Source organism: Lygodium microphyllum, chromosome 25 (genome assembly GCF_053477565.2).
Source record: "Lygodium microphyllum isolate KBCC chromosome 25, Lygodium_microphyllum_v1.1.10, whole genome shotgun sequence".
NCBI lineage: Eukaryota > Viridiplantae > Streptophyta > Polypodiopsida > Schizaeales > Lygodiaceae > Lygodium > Lygodium microphyllum.
In genome coordinates, this window is record NC_141159.1 from 44,082,542 (window position 1) to 44,106,286 (window position 23,745).

At 38.8% G+C, this 23,745-nt stretch overlaps 1 protein-coding gene across 1 annotated transcript; it reads left to right on the plus strand.

The window, feature by feature from the left end:
• Positions 1-10,335: 10,335 nt before the first annotated feature.
• Positions 10,336-16,003, plus strand: LOC148014151 (adenine nucleotide transporter BT1, chloroplastic/mitochondrial-like). The gene is made up of 3 exons (XM_087666967.1): positions 10,336-11,148; positions 14,309-14,470; positions 14,555-16,003. Exons 1-3 carry the CDS (start codon positions 10,477-10,479, stop codon positions 15,020-15,022), a joined length of 1,302 nt encoding a protein of 433 aa, XP_087523093.1. The 5' UTR covers positions 10,336-10,476; the 3' UTR covers positions 15,023-16,003.
• Positions 16,004-23,745: the final 7,742 nt, after the last annotated feature.

Here is a 23,745-nt window from a genome sequence, read left to right on the forward strand (position 1 = left end):
AGGTCACACATGCTTTTAATGAGTTTATCCATGATATCATTTTTAGAAGGAACTGAAGAAGAAAGAGTTGGTTGATTAGTCAAAGGAATAAGGGATTTTGAAGGTGGAACAAGCTCCATCAATGGAGTTGTTGAAGTTGAAGTAGAGCTTAAAAATCTTAGTCGCATCCGCTCTCTTCCAGCAATCATGTTAATTGCATTAGTAACATCTGTCCATGCAGTCTTGACTCCTGATTCGGAAGTAGCATCTTTTGGGCAATTAGCAAGCTTTTCTTACAGAATGGGATCTGCAACCTTAAGGAATAATTCAATCTTCTGACCTTCCATACTTTGTTGGTCTTTAGCATCAAGTTGCCCAGATTTACTTTCAAACTCATGGTATAGAGCTGTTGCAACTAAACCTTTGTTGAACACAATATTAGTGAGTTTGGGAATCTCCTAATTCCTATTTTTTGAATACTAAAAAGCTGGCACCCAGATAACATCCCCATAAGTTTCTCAAAACCTATGATGTGGCCTATCATTGGAAAGCACTTGAAAAATGGAATCTATTCAACTATAGAGCGCTCAATTTGGAGTTATAATATTCAAGTTATGACAAATCCAAAGATTTGACCATGTGTCCCAAACTTATGGGAAATTTCCATATTCCCCAATATGGTATTGTTGGGTTTTTCAACCCATTCAATGAAACTTTTCTTCATCATAAGGCCAGTTTCTAAGAAGAATTCTTCGAGTAAGGCTTTTTTGAATACAACCCAATCCACATCTTGTTGAAAAAGACCATGGATTCTCTCTTGAAGACCATGCTTGGCTAGTCTGGCAAAATAGCGACTCCATGCATATTGTCGTACACCAAAGAAGGCATTTTTTCAACATACAAGCGAATAAAAACAGAGACATTTTGACCATTAAATTTATTAAATTCCCGCCCAACTTCCTCTAGGGCCTTGATAGCTATGGAATCAATCTTCTCTTCATCTTGCCTTTGTTGTTGTTGTTGTAACATTTGGATTTGTTGTTGCTGAGTCTGTTGCAGTATGCGCACCAATTGTTGTAGAGTATCTCTTGAAGAATCCCCCATCTTGGAGTTCTCTTACACCGACCTTCACGTCGGGTTCACCAATATCGCAGCGCGTAGGGTTGAAGGTCACCACAGGTTTTTGGCAAGAGAAGAATGTATGGGGGTTCAAGAGCTTAGACTCCAGAGACGGTAGAGATAAGAGAAGGGTTGAAGGTTTCAAGCCAAGTTCTTGAAGATAAGAGACAACAGGGTGAAGGTAGATTTGGGGAGAGGAGTAGACGGAAGAGAAGGGGTTCAAAGAGATTGAAGATGTAGAAGAATACTTCCAAAAAGAGTTAGAAAATATAGAAGAATACTAATAGAGATGAAGCCTGTTAGTTTCTTTCAGCATTATGAGAAAATATAACTCTAATAGACAAAAACGTGTACAAAATAATACCTTCCTCTATGTTGCTCAGATCGCCAATATGATGCTTTCATTAGCTCCGAAAGGGGGATTAAATACTAGGATACCTGCCCAAAATTCTGACAGATCACTCCTTCTTCATCTCCCACTTTGGAGTGTTGTTCACTGCCTAAAAACAGTAATCGCGCGTCGCACGGTTTCATCAATCTCTCTTTTTACATAAAATCCTCTCAAATTGGCTGAAAGCTACATGCTTTCTTTTACATGTCATCTTAATCTAAGGGTTTTCTATAGTTTTTATGGATTTTTACAAGATATAAAATCTAGAATATCAAAAATTGACTAAAAACTTGTCCAAAAAAATCTAATATTTTGAACCATGGACATTAACACTAATGCCTAAAGTGGCAGTGGCTCTCTAAATCTAAAAGGAAGCCACATTCTAGATTTTTTTACATGGTGTGCACGTAGCGGCACGACACCATTAAGTCATCAAAAATAAGTACTAGTATAATTTCATATTAAATGCATATATATGTATTGGTTTCTCTCCCTCTCTTTCACTTGTACACACGCACTCTCTCTCTGCATTTGTTGCACTTAGGAAGGTAATTGATAATGAAAAAAGCTTTGAGAATCATTTAGATGTCCAATTTGTGGTTGGAGATTTGCATTTGGATCTCTCTCTCTCTCTCTCTCTCTCTCTCTCTCTCTCTCTCTCTCTCTCTCAGTGACACCCATCTATAACATTTGGGAAAGTTATTAGTGTTGGAAATAATTTAAGAATCCTAATTTTTTGGGTATACTGCGCATTCATTAGTGACACCCATCTATAACATTTGGGAAAGTTATTAGTGTTGGAAATAATTTAAGAATCCTAATGTTTTGGGTATACTGCAGATTCATTTGAGTTATAGGCGTGGGGGATCGCTTGCTAGTTAGATAGAATTTTTCTTTGTCTCTCTTTGGATGAGATATCTAATTATATAGAATATATCATTGTAGATTTAATTGCTACAGTGTTTTGAATTATGTGATTCTATATTGATTCTACTTTTAAAGTCTTTTAAAAAATACTAATCCCAATCAAGTTTCTCCTTGAAAAAACACATAAACTCTCTTGACATGTAGGTTTTGTGGGAATCCAATCAATATGGGATTCTCACATCGGACAACCAATAGAGATTATGTGTTATGTGTTCATAGGCATTGACTCAACTCTATGCGGCATAGATGACAACAAGTTTCTAGGCTTAGGACTCAAATGGTTCGGGCTACATACAAAACATAATTAGAGGGGGCACAAAGAGATGTCTTCTGCTATGGTTGGATACCCAGACATTTCACAGAGAGAAGCTCTAAGTCATGATAGCTTGATTCATGTGGGAGTTCAAGGTTTGGTGCATAGTATGCAAAATATGCCTTCTTGCATGGGGATTCTAGATGGGAATAGTGAATCAATTGAGTAGCAATTTGCTATGAATTATAATTGCAATACTAGAAATAATCAAAATCTAGGAAATCCTATGATTGATGAGTCGTGTGTGTCAATAATGCTCCAACCTTTAGCCCTCAAAATGGGAGTTTTTGCTCCATTTTGCATGCTTTGCCTACAATGGATATTCATCCCACAACTACAATATTGCTATTTCAAGACCCAAGTGTGTATTCCATGGGAAGCCTTTCTAAGGTGTGTGAGAGATGTTTGGATGAATTGTGGAGATGTGAGACTCAAGTGCAAGGATTGGTTTTGTTTGGTAAACATTGTTGTTGGAATGGAAAAGTAATGTTGCCACCGTTGCAACATCCAGTGCAACCATTGCATGATTTGTTGCATGACATATGTAACGTTCCGCTCCGCATGGGAACCACACCCCCTAATGTAAATTTTTTTAATCCTTCCCCCCTGTCGTTGCCAACAGGTGGGGGGGGGAAGAAGAGGAAGTGGAGGATGACGTGATGATGACTATGAGGGAGAGGTGATGGGGATGACGAAGCAAAAGCAGGAGATGAGGATGATGACATTGAGGCCACGTGGCTAAATACTCCCCCCACTATCTCTTTCTTCCTCCCCCCCCCCCCCCCCCCAAACTTCAAGTGCATGGCGGTAGGGCAAACCTAGCCACCCAGGTGGAGGGAAGGGCCTCCATATCACACCGTTCCCCCCTAATAATAAGCCTCCCTTCCCATTATAAACCCTCCCCCCCCCCTCCCCCCAATCGCAATGAATATAGGAGGCCTTGAAGGGCTCGACACGCACAGAGAGAGAGAGAGAGAGAGAGAGAGAGAGAGAGGGTGAGAAAGAGAGGGAAGGAGATGCTACTGCAAAGAGAGAGAGAGAGAGAGAGAGAGAGAGAGAGTTAAAAATCTATGAAGGCAAGAAGGAGAAGGGGATCGTCATTACCAAAGGCCTACCACCTCTCTTCATTCTCCTTTCATCCTCATGAAGGACCTCTTCCACGTATGAGCCCTTCTTCCTAGTCAAAGCTCTTCTCTTGCAAAGTTTCAAGCCCCTTTCAAAGAGCTATCAGGCTACCAAGATTGTCAAAGAGAGAGCCATGGCTATGATCATCGGAAATGGTTGGAAACAAGAGTGTAACTACAAGCAACACTCCACCTTCGAGTGCATAGAGTAGAGGGTGTCCACATGCGTTCTTTCTTTCCCCTTTGCCCGCGAGTCTATATCTTTTCCTGCGAGATTATCCTCCACCCACAAGCGCAATTCTCTTCCCAATTGGCCCTTGCTAATCAAGAAAAAGGCGCAGAAGTCTTGTGCGATTCGCGTCCAAGGGAGACAAAGATCGAGAATGGCCCCCAAGCGGAAAATGTCACATGCAGATGGCAATCCCACAACGAAAGCCTCGAGCGAGGACATCACTGCCTATCCAACTGCAATACCGGTCATAAGTAACGTATTTCCAAATTGATGAATGATTGCTTTGATTCCCACATGAGGAGCATTAGACCTGTATTATGCCGCACAAGAATAGGACATTGAAAAGGATAAATTGCATCGCATTATTTAAAGGATTGAATTCCCCAAATGCACGTATCAAGAGAAGTTAATTGTATTTAGATGCTATGCGATGAATTCATAAACAACATATAAGGCTTCAAGCATTGTCAACTTCCTGTCCTCGCAATAGTAGGTGTGTTTTCATCACTTCAAAGGTATATACTACAACTTGCATGCCTGATGGATTGCATGGCAAGCAACTTAGTCTAGAAGAGAATCATTTTCGAAGCTCTAGACCTTTGCCTAAGCTCTCATTAATAGCTCATGTTTGATAGATTGGGAATCTTAATGTTGTGCTTAGCTAGTACAAACAATGATCATAAGGATTAAAGGCTAAGATGCCTTGGAATCCATTTGATAAATATTATGCTTATCAATCCAAATTCGGGGATTAGGCTAGATATGAACAACAACTCCGGCCCTCAGAGGCAAGTAGAGAGCTCAAGAGATTGAGAAGACCTGAGTCAAAGTAAAGACCTCTAATTTTTTGAAAGAAGGTTGGGTTATCGAAAAATGTAAGTGGCCTATGACTTACATTGTGTAAAATGTTAAAACCCCTAACATATGCCTTAACTGAAGGAAGAGAATGTTAAGTAAATTTTGTATAGAATTGCTCTTCGATCCCACCAAGGGGGAGAGCAAACGTGTGATGGGAAAGTTATTGCAAATATTCTTGCAATGTTTGGGAAAGAATACCATTGTTTTTGTTGGTTGATTGAACAACACTCTAAATACTTTTACAATCAACTGATTGTTGGATTGTGGTTTGGATTATTATTCCAAGTGCTTGTGATTGTTGGAAAATTCATGGCAAGGGTATGTGATGACAAGTTGCCATGAGGATAAAGGAATATTGTCTTGAAAAATGATATTAGGACGGATTGCCTTGATTGTTTTTGATTCTTAATTGGATTAATTAAGGAAAGGATATTTTTACACGGGTCGATCATCTCTAAGGTCACATAACATTTCAACCTAAGAGGGCACTGCTCGATTCACGGGCCGAAGGTCCAGTGGTCGCTCACTTCGAGGTCGCTTGGGGTCAAGTGGAGCTTTAGACACCCCTTGCCTAGTCCGGAACAAAGTTGAAGACTGTTGTGAGCCCAACATCTGAGGCATTGGAAGATCCTATTCTAAATAAAGGATGTAAATTATGGTGCCATGTGATTTGGACCGGGTACTTCTGCAAGGCAGAAGGAAAATATAATTTCTCTTGTATGGGCAGGAGACAAAGATTAATTTGAAGATAAGTTAAGGAACTTGTTTGTCAAGAGGATTATTTGCTCTGTCTTCGTGTCAGTGCTATAAGTTACACGAATGAACCCTGTTCCCTAAAAAGCCTAATTAAGGAAGCTAATTTTAAATGTGACAGATAAATGTGATAGGACCTAATTAGAAAACTAAAGCTATCAAGGGAAGCGGGTGGGCGGAATCCCGATGGGTATGTCCTACGGTAGGGTGGTCCCAATGAACTAGGAGGCTTCTCACAAGGTTTTAGACCTTTAGGTATTGTTAGGTTGGAAACCCGATTCATGTTGTTTTAGGGGACCGGAATGGAACTATGCCCTACGAGCAAAAAGGTTGAGTGGTGCATCCCTCTCATTTTGCATTCTCTTTGAACCAAGTGCGACATGGATCTGCTTTGATGACTTGGATATCTTTGGGCAAAGTAGAATGTCCAAGACCCGATGCTAGGATGCTGTAAGAGACCTTGACCACCAGGAACCTGGATTTCAGGTCGATCCTAGTGGGTTCATCGACTGCAAATGTTCCATTGCGAGGCGAACTCGAAAAACCCTAGGCGGCAAACCTCAGAACATTCCATAGAAGTGGCGGGCTATGACACTTAGATTTGTTTCTCAATGGACCACTAAAACGTGCTTGGACAATCGATAGGCGGGCATGTTACAACATACATCCTCAAAGTAGAGTATTCAAAAATAATATACAAACATATAATAGTGCTCTTGATTTTGTGTCACTTGGTGCCAATGTTGATGATTTTTTATCTGTTGCGGGGAATTCTTATATCTTTAGAGTGCATGGCTCCATTTATCATTGTATAGGCCCTCTACTTCCTAATGTGCAACGACATGAAAGGCCAAGATTTGCACAACTTTATGTTTATGATACTGAGCATGAGTTATCTAATCAATTGGATGTTATGCCTAATTTGTTACAGAATTTACTTGGGGAGCTTCATCAACACAATGTGTATGCATAAGCTTTTAGATTTGTGGGTATGCAATTGCAAAACAATCCCTTGCATGATTTAAGAATGACTATTTTTGGAGTTCAACAGGCTAATAGACAATACTAAGCTCCAATGGCAACGGAAGTTGCGGCTATCATGCCGACACAAGGCGATGAGAATGCTCTTGATCATCAAGACATACATGTTTATAGTCGAGATGGATGATGTATTGCTATTTCAAACTTGCATAGGGTGTATATGCCAATGTTATATGTTCTTCTTTTTCCTATGGGTGATGATGGTTGGCATGTAAATGTACCTTATAGTAATGTTAATATTCTAGTTAATATACATGGGTTGCCTAATAAGGACAATGTTACTTAGATGCAACTTTATGCATTTTGTCTACAAGTGCATGAGAACACTGAGGTGTGCATGTTGCATGGTGGTCGATTATTGCAACAATTTATTTTTTATGCTTATTGTAGTATAGAGCAATGTAGGTTGGCTTGGTGTCATCAGAATCAATCAGTTTTATGCTCGAAAGTTTATAAAGGCTTGGTAGATATGACGAGAGTGATGGATAATGGACCAATACAAGTTATTGGTGCCTCTATTGGTAAAAGGGTGGTTTTTCCATCTTCTTTTATTGGTGGGCCCAGGCACATGTATCAATTGTATCAAGATGCCATGGCTATAGTGTAGAGTAAGGGAAAATCTGATCTCTTTATAACAATGATATGTAATCCAAAGTGGTTAGAGATAACTAATGCTTTATTGTTAGAAAAGAGTTATTATGATCATCTTGATTTGACTACTTGGGTCTTTCATAAAAAACATGCTGATATGATGCATACATTGTTGAAAGGGAATTTGTTTGAAAATGTTGCAAGCTATGTTAGTGTGATTGAGTTTCAAAAGCAAGGCCTGTCACATTCTCATACTTTACTAATTTTGGAGCATCCTTTTAAACCCTCTGAAGCATGCCATTATGATAGATTTGCTTGTGCCGAATTTCCTGATAGAGCAAGGTTTTCAGCTTTGTTTGAAACAATCTCAAAGTGTAATGTCCATGGTCCTTGCGGTGCATTGAATCCCAGGAGCCCTTATATGCATGATGGTCAATGTACTAAAAAATTTCCTTAGAGGTTTGTGAATGTGACAACTGTTGATAGCTCTAGGTATCCTATTAATAGAAGATGGGATGATGAAAACACAATCACAATAAAGGGTAATACTATTGATAATCAATGGAATGTTCCATACAATCCTTACTTAAGTAAAAAATACAATGCACATATAAATGTTGAGGTGTGCTTAATAGTGGTTGATGTTAAGTATTGTATAAGTATATATATAAGGGACTTGATTATGCAACCATTAAATTTTCTGTTAGAAGCTTAGGGTTGAATGGTACGAGCATCCGTGAAGTGGACGAGATCAAGAGTTATTTAGATGCACGATATGTTTCTACTTTAGAAGCATGTTAGTGAATATATGACTATGCACTGCACAATGAGAAGCCTAATATATAGAATTTATAAGTGCACTTGCCTAGTGAGAATTGTGTGGTGTTTCAAGATATGGAAAATATATAAGATGTTATGCAAAATGAAGATATCAAGAAAACCACTCTTATAGAGTGGTTTACATGCAATCATATTCATCCAAAGGCTCGAGCTATTCGCTATCAAGACTTTCTAGTGTATTGGGTGTGGAATGCACAACGAAAGGTATGGACAAAGAGAAAGCATGGAAATACATGTGGTCGAATATACTTTGTGCCGCCTACATGTGGTGAGTGTTATTACTTGGGAATGCTCTTGATAGTGACTCGGGGGTGTACATCTTTTGAGGATTTGTGTACTGTTGGCAATGTGATATATAATACTTTTAAGGAAGCCTGTGTTTTGCAAAGGGTGTGTTAGAGGGCGATGATGAGTGTGCGGTGTGCTTGGAAGAAGCTGCCTTTGTGCAAATTGGTGCTCAGTTGCATGCTTTGTTTGTTGCAATTTTGGTCTTTTGCGAGCTTGCTCGGCTTGGTTAGCGTTGGGATAGGTTTATGGCACTAATGGTAGAGTATATTCTGTATAAATTACATTTAGAACATGTGAATGTATCTTCTGCAATTCTACAACAAGAGGCATCAAACAAGGCGTTATTGCATCTTCAAGATCTTTCACGGCAATGATGGTGAAGATTATTTGACTTTGATGGATTGCTAGAACCTCATCGGATAGATTCTCAATTGTGTGCTAACTCTCTTTTGGAAGATGAATATGCATATGGTGTATTGGAGCAACGTAGAGTTTGTGTTTCTATGGAGGCAATGTTGAATGGTGGACAGAGAGATGCATATAATGCAGTTATAGATGCTATTGGTGCAAACTCTGAAGATGTTTTTTTATTTGGATGGTCCTAGTGGGTTTGGGAAGAGATTCCTTTATAAGTTTTTGCAGTTATTAGGCCATGTATTGTTATTCTAAAGTTAAGTATTCTTTGTCAATTGTTAGATATGTTTGCATTTACATTGTGACTTTCTAAAATTTTAAGTGCAAGAAAGAGAGGAAAGACTACAATGTCCCCATGTACCATCGCCGAGACAAGGAGTGGTGACAGGACTTGCTTCACCTAACCATGTTGTGTTGGAGAATGGAATCATTCACAATGATTCCTCAAAGAAAAGAAGGCTTTGTTTTGGTTAGGTTCCATAGGAAATTTTTGATTTTTTGTTCTCATTGGGGCCCTTTGTGTAACATTTGGATATAAACACATAGGCATAATCAAGGAGTAATGCTTTGTGGTTTGTTGATGCTTAACTTTGTGGTGCAAAGTTATTAGTGAAGTCTTAGAATAAACCTTTGTTTCAGGCTCTACTTCACCTAGGTGTATTATTAATACTGAGAGTTTGTTTGTAATGCTTGGATACGCCTAGACTTTGTAGTGTATTTCATGTAATTGTAATGCTTGGAGAGGTGGAAATGAGGAGAGAGAGAAAGTGAATGGTGTTACAGAGAGAGAGGAGAGATGTAAAAACGGAAGAGGGAGAGAAGGGGGAGGTGAGAGAGAGAGAGAGAGAGGTGACAAATATGTGAGGGAAAAATCACAAAGAGGAGAAGTGCGAAAAAGGGTGGGGAGAGAGAGATTGGCAAGAAGCAGTGAGATAGATTAAAAAAAGAAAAAATAGTGAGCAAGCATGTGACCTCTTGCGCTCGAGGATGCAAAAGAAAAATATGTATTCATGTTATGGTAGACTAGTGTGCAATGGAAACAAATTATATGATGTTTTAACACTCAAAGATGGCAAAGTTCCTATGTGATAGGGAAGCGAAGTTGTTGTATTGCTTCGGTGTCACCCTACTTCGCGATAGTTGTGAAGTGGGCTATGAGATGGTTGTTTTACTTTGCTCACAACGAAAGGAGGAAGCAAACGATATGTAATCTTGTGAGCCTGGGAACGACGCCAACTTCCAAGGACCTGAAGCGTATCAGGAGTAGAGTAGGGTGAACATGCCGCATTGCGGGTTGGAGATAGACTCGAATAGCCTTTTAAAAAATTAATTATTGGGGATAGACTGGGATGGCCTAATTATCGGCCTATAAAAAATTAAGACGGAAATCCAAGGCTTGGATGGAGCACGGCGCGTCTCGTGTGCGGCCGAGAGGAAGGCATGAGGAAGGACACGTGGCAAAGCGAGAGGGCGCATGAGAAAACGGAAGCAAAGAACTTGGCAGGCGCATTCTTCTACTACGATCACCATCTTCATTCAGTTCTAGTGGCAAACTGCAGTCACTCTCTCTCTCTCTCTCTCTGGCCTGGCCGCCCTCCCGCCCGCCATGGTCTCCCTTTCGAGCTCTAGAGAGCACCATAGCTTCTTCTCTTTCACCTTTGAATTCCCTTCTCCATCAGCATCAGCTTCCCCCCCTTCTGCCTCGTCGCCTCCTCCTTACCCCTCCTCCGGGACTTCCTCACATGGATCCCTCCATCACAAACAGCGCCAAATGCGCTTCTTGATTGCACAGAGATTGTCCCTTCCCGAGCTCCCTTCCGCCTCATTCGTCGCAGCAGATCCTAGCCTGCTGCTGTCCGCGACCACCTGCCCCAGCTTGCTTGTGGAGCTCGGCTTCAGATCCCTACACCTGCAGGTTTTTGAGGATCTCAGAGAGACGGAGCAGCTTGAGCAGCCGCCGTCGCCGCATGCGGTGGCCGAGAAGATGCCACAGCCTTTGCGCACACGGAGGCATCATAGGGCCGGAAGACAGAGGGCTTTCTCTCTAAGGGTGGGGAATGGCTCCCTCAAGCGGCTGCTGAGCGGCGCCTTTGCCGGCACAGTCTCGAGGACGGCAGTCGCACCACTGGAGACAATACGGACTCACTTGATGGTTGGGAGCAGCGGTTTTACTGTTGGGGATGTGTTCCAGCACATTATGGAGAACGAAGGCTGGCAGGGGCTCTTCAGGGGCAATGGTGTCAATGTGATTCGGGTTGCTCCTAGCAAGGCAATAGAGGTACGATTGCATGAAATTCAGCACTACCTGATTGTTCACAATGTGTGGAATTTCATTTCACATGAACATCAACACAGAAAAGGGGCTGTTTTCCCTTGTTTTTCCTTTGTTCAACGTTATGAGGGAGACACTACACATCTAGCTAGCTGCAGTTGGAGGTTTTGGGTTGGGAGAGGGGGGCACAATGTGGGAATTTTCGAGGGAATTCACGTAAAATTTGTTGTGATTTGAAACAAGGTTCCCTATCTGAGAGTTTTGGAGTCTCATAAGTCAGGCGTACATTCTATGCCACTCATGCTATGCAGTACCTAATTGTCTTTATTTCCTCTAGAAGACATTTGGCTTGGTGCTAGCAGTCGGTCCAAAATCATCTCTGAGCCACCAATTTCAGGGATGCATGGATAGTCTTTCTGGTCTGGCCTTTAGTGTCTACTGATGAAACATCCTCTAGTCGTCTCACCAGTGAAGAGCAAAGCAGGTGCGGTTTTTGGCCTTTAGTGAACTGATAAAACAGTTTCTGGTTTTTTACTATTGAAGTGCATATAGGGTGATCTGTTAAGCAGGAAATTCTATCAGCACATTGCTGCACAATGTCTATCGTCTGCAGGTGCCTATTCCTGATTCCTTAGAGGGGGATCCTAACCTAGCCACTACTTGATGAGTCAAAAGTGGCATGGTCCTCACGTTTGACTATATCTTTCATGTAACAATGATGTAGCACTTGGAATCAATCGAAGACCATTCTCCAAATGTGTACCATACGATGGTACATACTAGAAAACCCTCAATATCATAGTACATATAACCACACCAACAGATGCATCATGGATACTGCAACATTGGATGCAAATGATCAGTGTGCCTTGAAATAAGCATCAAATAGTTACTGACGATTCTCCAAATGTGTACCATACCATAGTACATGCTAGAAAACCCTCAACGTCATAGTACATATAACCACACCAACAGAAGTACCATGGATACTGCAACATTGGATGCAAATGATCAATGTGCCTTGAAATAAGCATCAAATAGTTACTGATGATCCTCCAGCATGATTATAGAGAAGTAACACCCACTAAACAATTTTTCACTATAATAAATGCTCTATGTGTTGATTGCTTTTTAATTCAAGATGGTATCTTTGCTATAGCAATCTTTTGAGTATGTAAGGCACCGACTATCAATTCTCCTTAACCATAACCTATAGGAACCAAGCTTTCTATTGCTTTTAACCTTGCTTACATAGGTTCAATGTGTAGCATGGATTTCCCTTCTTTAGCCATCTTACCAAAGTGGCCCCTTGTGTAGATATAAGGCATGAGTAAATCCACTTTGTCACCATATCCATCATGGGTCTAGAGTTAAAGCAGCCCATACGGTTTCATAACTGCTTGATCAATGATACTTGTAGAAAGCCACGCGTAATGGTCCAACACATGATACACTAGCATAGCAAGAACATATAGAAAGCCACACACAATGATCCAACACATGATATAGTAGTGAAGCAAGAACATGCCACTACCATTCTCATAGTCCCTCTCTAGCATGGGAACAAATGTATGTCACTTTGAGACTAAGAGACAAGATCATCCCCTCTAGCCATGAGGTCCACTAGAGGAGGGTCAGATATTTTAGGAAAGACCATGGAAGAGAGGACACCACTTGTAGTAGTGCCAAGTTGTCTAAGGGTTGGACGTGCACAACCATACCATATACCATAGGAGAGGTATCCATCCTCTCTTGGCATGGAAGCCAACGTGAAAAGAAGCATTGACAAGGGGCATGAAACATCCAAGTTAGTTTAAGGAGTCAAATCTTGATATAGCAGCAACGTGTCGTCTACCATGTGAATAGGACTAGCCATGCCAAAAGAGAACCTAGAGTGCTTCTTTGAAGAGATCACCACTACTAATCTAGCTACATGATCACCAAGATTCCTCAATCATGTCACAAAAGGCGAGATCCTATGGATGTTACATGCATGTATAACAAGTACAAGCTCAATAATCCATGTAGTTTAGTGATAACACTATGTCAACATTGAATAAATCCTCTCTCAAGGTACACACACAAGGGAAAACACGAGTCATAGTTGCTAGGATTTTGTAGGAACATGAAAGTGTGTTCTTAAGTCACTTTCAGTCTCAATTCAAAAAGGAGAAATGGAAACCCAGAAAATATATTATATGAGTAAATAAATATATAAATAAAGATATAGAGATACGTGTGTGTGTGTGTGTGGTTGTAGTACAAGCCGTTGCTAGTGAGAGTCAAGAGTCAGTATAATCTTCATAGATATGCAAATGTTTGTGTGATTCAATGCATCTGCTCACTATTGATGGTTTTAATTCATAGAGATGGGCTGCAAAAGCATGCTGTAAAAGTAGAATTTGAAGGCTAGAAATGAAAGCTGACAAACTAAAATACATTGCAAGTTGACCAAAAATGGAAACACAGGTAGATAAGGTTCAATACATCTCCCCCTAACAGCAAGACTAAATTAATAAACCCCCCTTAAAACAAAAACCCTGATGTGCATTGTGGAGCTTCCAAATCCGAAATGTGCTTTTGGTTGGGCCCATCCACACTTAATCTGCTAAGCCCTTTCAACTTGAAGTTCTAATTTTCATTAGCCTCAGTCTAGACATTAAATATTTATTTTTCTCTCGCCCAAACGACACACGCCATTTTTCAAAATCCATTTAATGTCTTAGGCAAAGACTATCACCAGGCACTCACTTGTCATAACTTTTGCCAATGTTCCCCATTGAGTAGTAGGAGAGTTTAATCTGCACAATTTTTTAAACTTAAAGTGTCCTCACTTTTATAATTTGATTAGGCCCAATAAGTCTGAGAGTTCTCAAAATAAAAATGTAGAACAATGTTATGCCCCTAAATTACACCTCAGAGTGGTTTGAGAGATGCGATCACTCTTCTGGTTTCAATAATGGGGATGAATTAAGAAGCAATTTGGCAGGTCTAGACAGTTGCGGAGCAATGTGTAGTGCCAGGCCTTAAGGTGGTGATCTTTAAACACGTTTTAAGATCAAAACTTGGATCAAAACTGCATGTAGGATGGATGCATTGGTATTTGAAATTGTTATTTGGAATTTATGTTTAAATGGAGAAGTAATCTAAAACATTTCCACTGCAGCTCTTTGCCTATGACACTATTAAAAAGGGTCTAGACAAAACAGTTTGGGTGCCTTCTCATGTACGAATCCCAACATCTTCTATTGCTGGTGCATCAGCTGGAGTGCTCTCAACCCTGGCTACCTACCCTCTTGAATTGTTGAAGACTCGTTTGACTGTTCAAGTAAGCACAAGCTGTTGAACTCTTTTTACACACCTCAATCATAGATTGTAGCTGGCTATAATTCATTTTATCTGGTTTTGACAGCGAGGTGTGTACAAGAACCTACTAGATGCATTTCTTAAGATCTGCAAAGAGGAGGGCCCAAATGAATTATACAGGGGTTTAACTCCCAGTTTAATTGGTGTGATACCTTATGCTGCAACAAACTATTTTGCATATGATTTCTTAAAGAAATTGTACAAAAAAGCTACGAAGCATGATCGAGTAGGGAATCTCCCTACACTTCTCATTGGTTCAACTGCAGGAGCTTTCGCTAGTGCCTCTACTTTTCCTTTGGAAGTGGCAAGAAAGCAGATGCAAGTTGGTGCTCTTACAGGGCGGCCTGCATATCAGAATCTATTTCATGCTCTTGCATGTATCTTAGAGCGACAAGGTTTTGCTGGTTTATACAGAGGGCTAGGGGCTAGCTGCATCAAGCTCATACCTGCTGCTGGGATATCATTCATGTGTTATGAAGCATGTAAAAGGGTTCTTATTGAAGAAAAAACTTGATGGAACCAAGGAAGGTGGAAGGGTAACTTCAGCCACTCCATGGACCTACTCTTAACAGAAGCTGCCTCAAAGAAAAGATAAAATCAAGAATTCGTATTGAAGAAGAAACTGGATGACATCCAGGAAGGTGGAAGGGTACCTTCAGACATTCCATGGACCTACTCTTAATAGAAGCTACCTCAAAGAAAACTTCTTCATTGGCCTAAGCAATCGTTATTCTAGAAAGAGCAGAATTGCAGAGATCTTTCTTGTTACTGGTTCTTGTGAGATGATTCAGCTCATTTTAAGACGGGTAGCTTGCGGTAAGACCCATAACCGCAGTGTCAACCGTGTACATAAACTGTTCATTGCTTAGTAGCTAGCCTTTTTCCTTCGAATAGGAGTGTAGATTATGATAACAGTGTACATGAGCTGTTACCTCAAAAGGCAAGATAGTGTGGGGATATTGCCAGTAAATCTGACAGTGCAAAGATTTACTAGTGTGTCAGACAGCAGCAAGCATCCTATAGGCAGTGAAATGTAGATAAAAGCTTCAATATTGGGAGAAGTCTCCAGCTGGCGAGTGTCAATGTCTGTGAATGTGAGAGAATAATTCTCTGGCGCAAGGCATGGCTAAAGGAATCCTGTTCTTCAAAGAGCTAGTCAATCTGAGGCACGGCCTTGGCTGGCAGGCCATTCCAGGACCATTGAACCCCATGTATTTCCACAAGAATGTTACAAAATCAAAGCCAACAAAGCCAAAAAGCAAAAGCTTAAAAAGCGCATCGCAAAAGCATGGACATTGAACTTTAATAGAAAAGAGACGCGTGGCGCTGATGAGTGGCACACATCACGTGAGTGGGCCCTCCGGCTTTGCCTTTCGATAAAGGCCACTCGACTTCCAACGTGTACATTATCACATATCACGTGTGGGTTAGGGTATTTGTAAAAAAAAATAAAAAAGATCTGTCTCTGTTTCTCTAATTTTATTTTCTCTCTCCATTCTCTGCTTGCAGCCTTTTAAGGTCTTTCCTTTGAGAGCACATTTGTAAGTAATAATTCTAAAGAGTTTCACTCACTTGCACTTAAAGCAATTTAATCTAGTCATGATGTAAACATCGGTTACGCTCATACAAAATCTCCTTTACCTAATACGACAGCACTTGGAAATTACTTAGGGACGAAGGGTCTTCACTCCTTTGAGTCTCCAAGGTGAATGTTCTAGCTTACTTTACAGCTTTGTCGTTTTCTAACTTACTCCATGGTTGCCCAGAAGTTGCACAAGGCTCTCTCTCTCTCTCTCTCTCTATGTCTCCATCTCTCTTTTTTCCTCGTCTTTTTTACTTCTCTTTCCCTACTCTCCTATCTCTCTTCTTTTTCTTCTCTTCACCTCTTCTATCTTTTCTCTCTCTCTCTCTCTCATCTCTTCTCTTACCTCTCTCTCCTCTTTTCTATTTCCTCCTCTTTATCTTCTCCTTCCCACTATCTCCTCTTTCTCCTCTCCTCTATGTTCTTCTCTTCTTCTTCTCGATCTTCTTTGCACTCTCACTTTTTTTCGTTTCTCCTTCTACCTCTCTTTCTTACTTCTCTTCTTCTTCTTCTTCCCTACCTATTCTTCTCTACTTTTCATCTTTCCTTCTTCCTTCCCTCTCCTCCTCTTCTTCTTTCTTTCTTCCTCTCTTCTCTCTTTTCCTTCTCCTCCCCTACTTTTATTCCTTTACTTATCCTCCTGTATCTCTCTTTCTCCTTCTCTACCTCTACCTTTCTCTCTTCTTCCCTATTCCCATCTCTCTCTTTTACTCCTTTCCTCTCTCTCTCTCTCTACCCTTACTCCTTTCCGTCCTTATCTCTACTCCTCTTTATTCTCCTCTCTCTCTCTCTCTCTCTCTCTCTCTCTCTCTCTCTTTTCAACTAAAAGCTAGCCTATCAAGCCCACTCGAGAAGGCTTAAATAGCCTTTGTAAGGGCTATTGTCACTCTCACCATCTCATGGTTATGGCCGCTAGTATGAGTCCTCTCTCTTTGACAAAGTCAAGGTTGCTCCATAATGCTGAATTGTATGGTGCTTGTGAAGCTTTGCGAAGTTTGAAGTAATGTTGGTGGTGATCACTTTGAGTGAGGATTATGAGGAAGAGAGGTGGTGGCATGACTAACGATGATGAAAGCTCTGATGATTGCAATTTCTTTGATTCTTTCTTTTCTTTTAACCTCTAAAAGTTAAAGGTTTAATTTTTTAAACATTTTTACATTGCCTTAAACCCCTTTCACACATGGGGAGGTGTGGGTATGTGATACCTAGAAAGTATTTGGAGATTGAAACTCCCCCATCAAATGGGACTAAATGAAAAGACTTAGTTCTTATGAGTTCTCTTAAAGGAAGAGATTGAAGTACTAAATGTAACATGGGAGAGCCCTAAATGGATAAAAAGATAGGAGCAAGGTTTGCATATAGGTGCATTATTCCCCCCATATATATGTGTGTGTGGGGGGGAGACTTGGGCAATAAAATGAAATGATCACTTTTGTCTAGATCCATTATTGAACTTAATGCCTTGATTTAATGGCTTGATTGTTTGCTTGGTTTCGGGCACTTTGCTTATGGTTTAATCGTAGCACTTATGTAAGTTTTATTACTATTATCATATTACGTATTTAATTTTTGGTTTTTTATGAAATGAGGTTTACATTAGTCTTTAAATATAATTAGAATCATCTAATCACCAACCTTGGTCATATGCCATTTTTACACTTTTGCTTCCATATTGTGACTCAAATGTGGCTCCTCTTTCTTAAAGGAGACTAATTTTGCTATTGAAAATGGATTTTTTGCTCTGGCTATGGAGGCAACTAATTCTCTCTTCAAAATCACTATTCCTAATGGTCCTTTGAGTATATCTATGTTTGAGACAAAGAGATGCCCATTCCCTTATGGCATTTGCTTGGCTATTGAACTACTACATGCAACATGGGAGAGCCTTAAATGGGTAAAATGATAGGAGCAAGGTTTGTATAAAGGTGCACTATCGCCCCCACCCCTCGGTGGGTCTCGTTTAAATATAAATAGAATAATGTAATCACCAACCTTGGTCATATGCCATTTTTACTCTTATGCTCCCATATTGTGACTTACATGGTGCTCCTCTTTCTTAGAGAAGACAATACTTCTGCTGTTGAAAAGGAATCTTCTACTCTAGCTATGGAGGCTACTAATTCTCTCTCCCAAAATCCTTATTCTTAATTGTCCTTTGAGTATATCTATGTTTGAGACAAGTAGATGCCCATTCCCCTATGGCATTTGCTTGGCTACTAAGTTTGCCAAGCCTAATGATAGCATGCATGATGCTAAATCCCTTTATGGCGTTTTGAACTACCTCAAACCATTAATTAAAGGCTACTATGATATCTCCAACCATAGCTTTGACTACAATAACACTACCATTTTTTGGTTTGATCATGCTATGTGGCAAGGATTATGGGGTCAATGCTTCTATTCTTCAATTAGGTTGTAAAGGAGATGTATGAAGTAGTAAAGGCATCTTTGGTCTTTTATACTTCAAGAGAAACCATCCTTATTGTTGCCAAAAATCTTATGGTGTTTAAAAGTGGCTCCAACTTGATGCAAATAAAATAAGTAAATATGTTAAACTTATTGAGAGGAGCTTCAATCCCTCGAAATGACAACAAGGTGCTAATAACACTTCTTCTATTAGGAGCTTCAATTTAACAATCAAGGGCTCTAAATGTCCCTAATGACACTACATGCCTAAAAAAATTGAAAATGGAGCATAAAAATTATCTATTTAAGCTTCCAAAAAATATATTGATGATTTTACTTCCACCATTAAGTAATTACTTTCTAACTAATGTATGTAGGTCTTAGTATAGTGACAAGATGGCAGTTGTAAGTTTATGAAAGAAAGACTATCCTCTTAGATAATTCATTTTAACTTGTGCAATGGTATTTTTGATAATATTTCCCCCAAAAAATGTTGTGAGGATTTTTTTCCCTTATTGGGTAGCCTTTACCATTGCATGCATTCAATGATTTTGTCTTCAGTTAAACATTTCTGTCTTCTCTCAAGTCCACTTTTTTCAAACCTTGTGCCACCTTTATTACTTCAAATGATGCATCTAATTGTAGAAACTACTTGAGAGATTTCTATTTCATGAATTATGATCATGTTGGTCCCACATGTTTGGATATTATATCTAAAGACTATATAATAAACCAACTTGCTAAGGTTTGAACCACATACCTTCTAGGCAATATAATTGTGCTGAGGCGAAGCAATCTCTAATGCTAAGTTTTATATAGTTCCTTAAGATTCTTAATTTGGATAAGGGTATCTATCCTCGAGGGGGTGCACATATAAGAAATCATCTATATAACACGCATTCAAAGGAAATTAAGAAATACCCTTTCTTTACATGTTATAAGGCCATAAAGGACCCTTTTTACTTTATTCAACTTAACATTTTTAAAAAAAATTGTAAATAAAAAATACATTTTGTAATATATGAACTTTTAAATTTTACTAAATTAAATATCATTTCTTTTCAACTCATGGGTATCTTACATGTTATATAAGGAGCACCCCTTGGGTATCTCTCTCTCTAATTATGAATACTTCATAGAGCCAAACAAGTATATAAAAGTTTTTATAGTGCTTGACTTGTTGCAACTGCAGTGTTATGCTGTAAAATGTGGCCATAATCTTTGAAGGGTATTTATCTTCGTTACAAAGCCTATTTTAATCAATATATTTTGTGTGGTTGCAGTAGTATATGGCAAAATGTGGCATATTCTTTGAAGGTCAACTCTCTTAGCCAATAGATCTTACAGCCAATCACTACAATATCTGCAAGCCATTAAAGCTCCTACTAATATTTTGCATGATAAACCATCAGTGCACTAAAGCTCATGTTCTTTTTCTAGTTAATGTCACAAAGTACATGGTAGAGAGACTTGCTTGAGCTACACTATTAAACATACACAACACATGCGAGGAGAAGCTCATCCAAGTACATAAGAAGAGAGATGGAGACCAAAATGTTTCTTACTAGTTTTTTTTCCCTTCTTTCTCACACAATACAATATACACAAAGTATAGATAATATACACTATAAAGGAAAGTGGTCTACTAAGTCAAATAATGCATAACTGACTATACTAATCGAGTGATGCTATAACTACGCTAGCATAGGTAGGTATAGCTAACCAAATATAATAAATGATAAGTCAATGGCCATGTGAGGATTATAATGATCACTAATGTACTAAGTGTAGATGTGTAGACCCATCTAATCAGGTAGGCCATTATCAATGTCTGCACGTGTTGAGCTTGCCATCTCAATTCTCCCTCTCAAGTTCAATTACATGCTTGTAACTCAAAGTAAGCTTTGAAATCCTCAAAGCTTCTCTACACCTAATGCTTTCATAAAAATATCAATTACCTGATTCTATGTGTTGACATATACCAAGTCATCTCACTTGCAAGTACCTTCTCTCTCACAAAATGGTAATGCATCTCAATGTGTTTTGTCCTAGAATGGAACACTGGGCTCCTAGTTAATTGTATACTACTCATGTTATCATGGTGAATGACAAGTAGACCATCTCCCTACACATCCAACTCACCCAGTAACGTATTCAACCATATCATCTCACATGTTACCATAGCAGTACCTCTATGCTTAGCCTCTATTCTTGATAAAGCAATCATTGTTTGCCTTTTCTTGCTCCTAGTAACCACTGAACTACCAACAAAAAACATCAATCCACTGGTAGATCCTCCATTAGACATGCTACTAGCCCAATCTGCATCTTTGTACCCAAGCACATGTACATCTTTACCTTCCTCATAAAAAAGTCCATAATGCAAGGTGGGCTTCATATACCTTAATATATGTCTGACTACATCCAAATGAGCTTCCTAGATATATGCATAAACTAACTCACAAGTCTAGTGAAATAGCAAAAGTCTAGTCTCATGATAGTCACATAGATTAAACTCCCTATTATCCTCTTGAATATAGTAGGACTTGTCTCATCCCCATTATCAACACTTCGCTTTACATTTTTCTCCAATGGAACTAAAAGAGGCTGACACACTATCATATCATACTTAGGTAACCTATCCAAGCCATTCTATATTTGGGATAGCCATATACCATCAGTGCATCTAATTACCTCAATACCAAAAAGGTACCTCAGCTCACCCAAATCCTTCATCCCAAACTTTTACTTCAGAAATTAGTAATCTCGCTATCATTATTACCTATGACTATGATGACCAAACCTACACCACTCTTCCTCATATAAAGTGAGTGATCTACATCAAAATAGAAAAGCCCAAGTTTATAAGTTACTCTTCAATCTTATCAAACAATTCTCTAGGTGCTTACTTCACCCCATAGAGCACATTCTTTGATTTGTACATATACATGCGATGCTCTAAATCCTCATAACTTGCCAATTGCTCCATATTCACCTCTTTTGGTAAATCATTGTATAAGAAAGTATTCTTCACATTCTTTGCTATAAACACCAATCTTTGGCTGTTGCCAAAGCAATCACACATCTAACAACTACCACCCTAGCAATATCATTAAATGTTTATTTATAGTCTATGCCATATGTTTATGCATAGCCTTTCGCAATAACAACTAGCTTAGACTTATATCTACTAATAGAACCATATGCATTGTGCTTTATTTTATATATCCACTCACAATTAATAGCTTTCTTGTCCTTAGGATATGGTACTATATCCCAAATGTTGTTGGCATCTAATGCAACCATCTCCTCATCCATTGCTATATCCAATGATCATGATCAAAAACCTTCTCAAAAGAACTCGACTCAACGTCCTCAACTACTTTTACTATATAAGCATAATGGTGAGTTTCATAACCCTGAAAATGAAATCTTCTAATAGGGCATCTTGCTTTGCTTGACTTGTATGCCACTGATTCACTCAATGAGGCTTTTACATTACCATATGCTCTCTATACACAAGGTGGCTTGACTGAAGGAATATCAAGCTTATCATCCAAACTCTCTAACCTACTAGAGTCTCCATCAAGAACTAAATGACTAGTAGATGCATCATTACCAATCTAACACTTTCTTCTTCCCTTTGTCATTACTTGGAATGCTAGTTGATGTATCTAAAGATGTGGGGTCGCTCCTTCTTAGTCTCCCAAACCAAGGATTGATTGTAGATCTACTAATAGATGATATCTTTGGTTTAGTAAGGATCCATGATTTCTACTTTTCTATTTACACATGATTATCATGATCATCAACATCATCCAATGCATCTCATTGGATGCATATCAATTGCTTGTCTGATAAAAAATAATATCCATGCTCACTCTAAACTCACCACGGACATGTTATAACAATGATATCCTTTCTACTCTCAATAGAGTAGCCAACAAATATACATTTTTCAACCTTTGGTTCCAATTTATTTCTCAACTTATCAACATAATGTAATATGCATGTTTTTTCCTTTCTATAATCCCATTTTATTGTGGGGCATACATACATGTAAACTATTGTTATATCCCATGAGATCTCAAAAAATCACTAAACTCATTAGAGAGGTATTCTCCCCCTCCATCTGATCTCAAGCACTTAACTTTTAAGCTAGTTTCTATATCGACAATAATCTTAAAAGTTTTGAAGTTCTCAAATACTCCACTATTTTCCTTCATAAAATATATCCAAATTTTCCTAGAGCAATCATCAATAAATGTAACAAAATACTTATTGCCACTAAAAAATACATTCTATGTAGGCCCCTAAATATTTATATGCACAACACCAAGCATATTCTTACTTACACATCTATTATGCGAAAAAGGTTGTAGACTTGTCTATTGGGCCAAATCGATATGCTTTACAAAACTTATGTAATTTTACAACTCTAAATGTATGCAAAACATTTTGGACTATATTAATTTAAAAAATTTTCCATTTTCATGTCTAATACATTTATGCCATATTTCAATGTTTGCAACCACACATTTGCATTTAGCATACATAGCAATATTTATAGTAGGAATTTCAACATCCAAAGTAAACATGTGGCTAAATTTGGTTCCTTTTACAATCAACTTACACTTATTATTAAAGTCTTCGACAAAATACTTGTTTGCATTAAATCTAACTTTCATTCCTTACTCTATCATTTGACTAACATGTATCAAATTCTTTGTGATAGACAATACATGTAATGCATATGGAAAGCACTTTATCTGACCATCATGCAAGGATAAATGAACTTTTTCAACACATGATATCGTGTGGCATGAATCATCACCCATCTCTACATGTCCTAGACTTTGTAAATCATGTATCTCTCCAAACCATTTAGCATGGCTGGTTATATGATTATATACTCTTGAATCAACATGCCATATAACATCACTTTTCTCCTTTCTTGTAACAATATTCATCATATACTATATGACAAATAGACATTCATTTTTATCATCATTCTATCTTGAGGATGATGCATAATTTTCTTACTATAATTTACCACCACAAATGTCATCCTTGTTATTATAACAGTGGTCTTCTGCAACATGACATATTCTTCCATGGTAATGACATATAACCTCAGAATTATTGGAATCTTTATTCTACCATCCACCCCTTTCTCTAGAGATTCCCCCATGTCCATGGCCTCTTAAAATCAGCATATTATTAAATTGTTGATTTAACCTTGTTTATTA

Coding starts and splice junctions, on each gene's coding strand:
- LOC148014151 (XM_087666967.1), top strand. CDS start 10,477: ATGGTCTCCCTTTCGAGCTCTAGAGAGCACCATAGCTTCTTCTCTTTC. Junction 11,149..14,308: donor CTCCTAGCAAGGCAATAGAG/GTACGATTGCAT, acceptor TTTCCACTGCAG/CTCTTTGCCTATGACACTAT. Junction 14,471..14,554: donor AGACTCGTTTGACTGTTCAA/GTAAGCACAAGC, acceptor TGGTTTTGACAG/CGAGGTGTGTACAAGAACCT.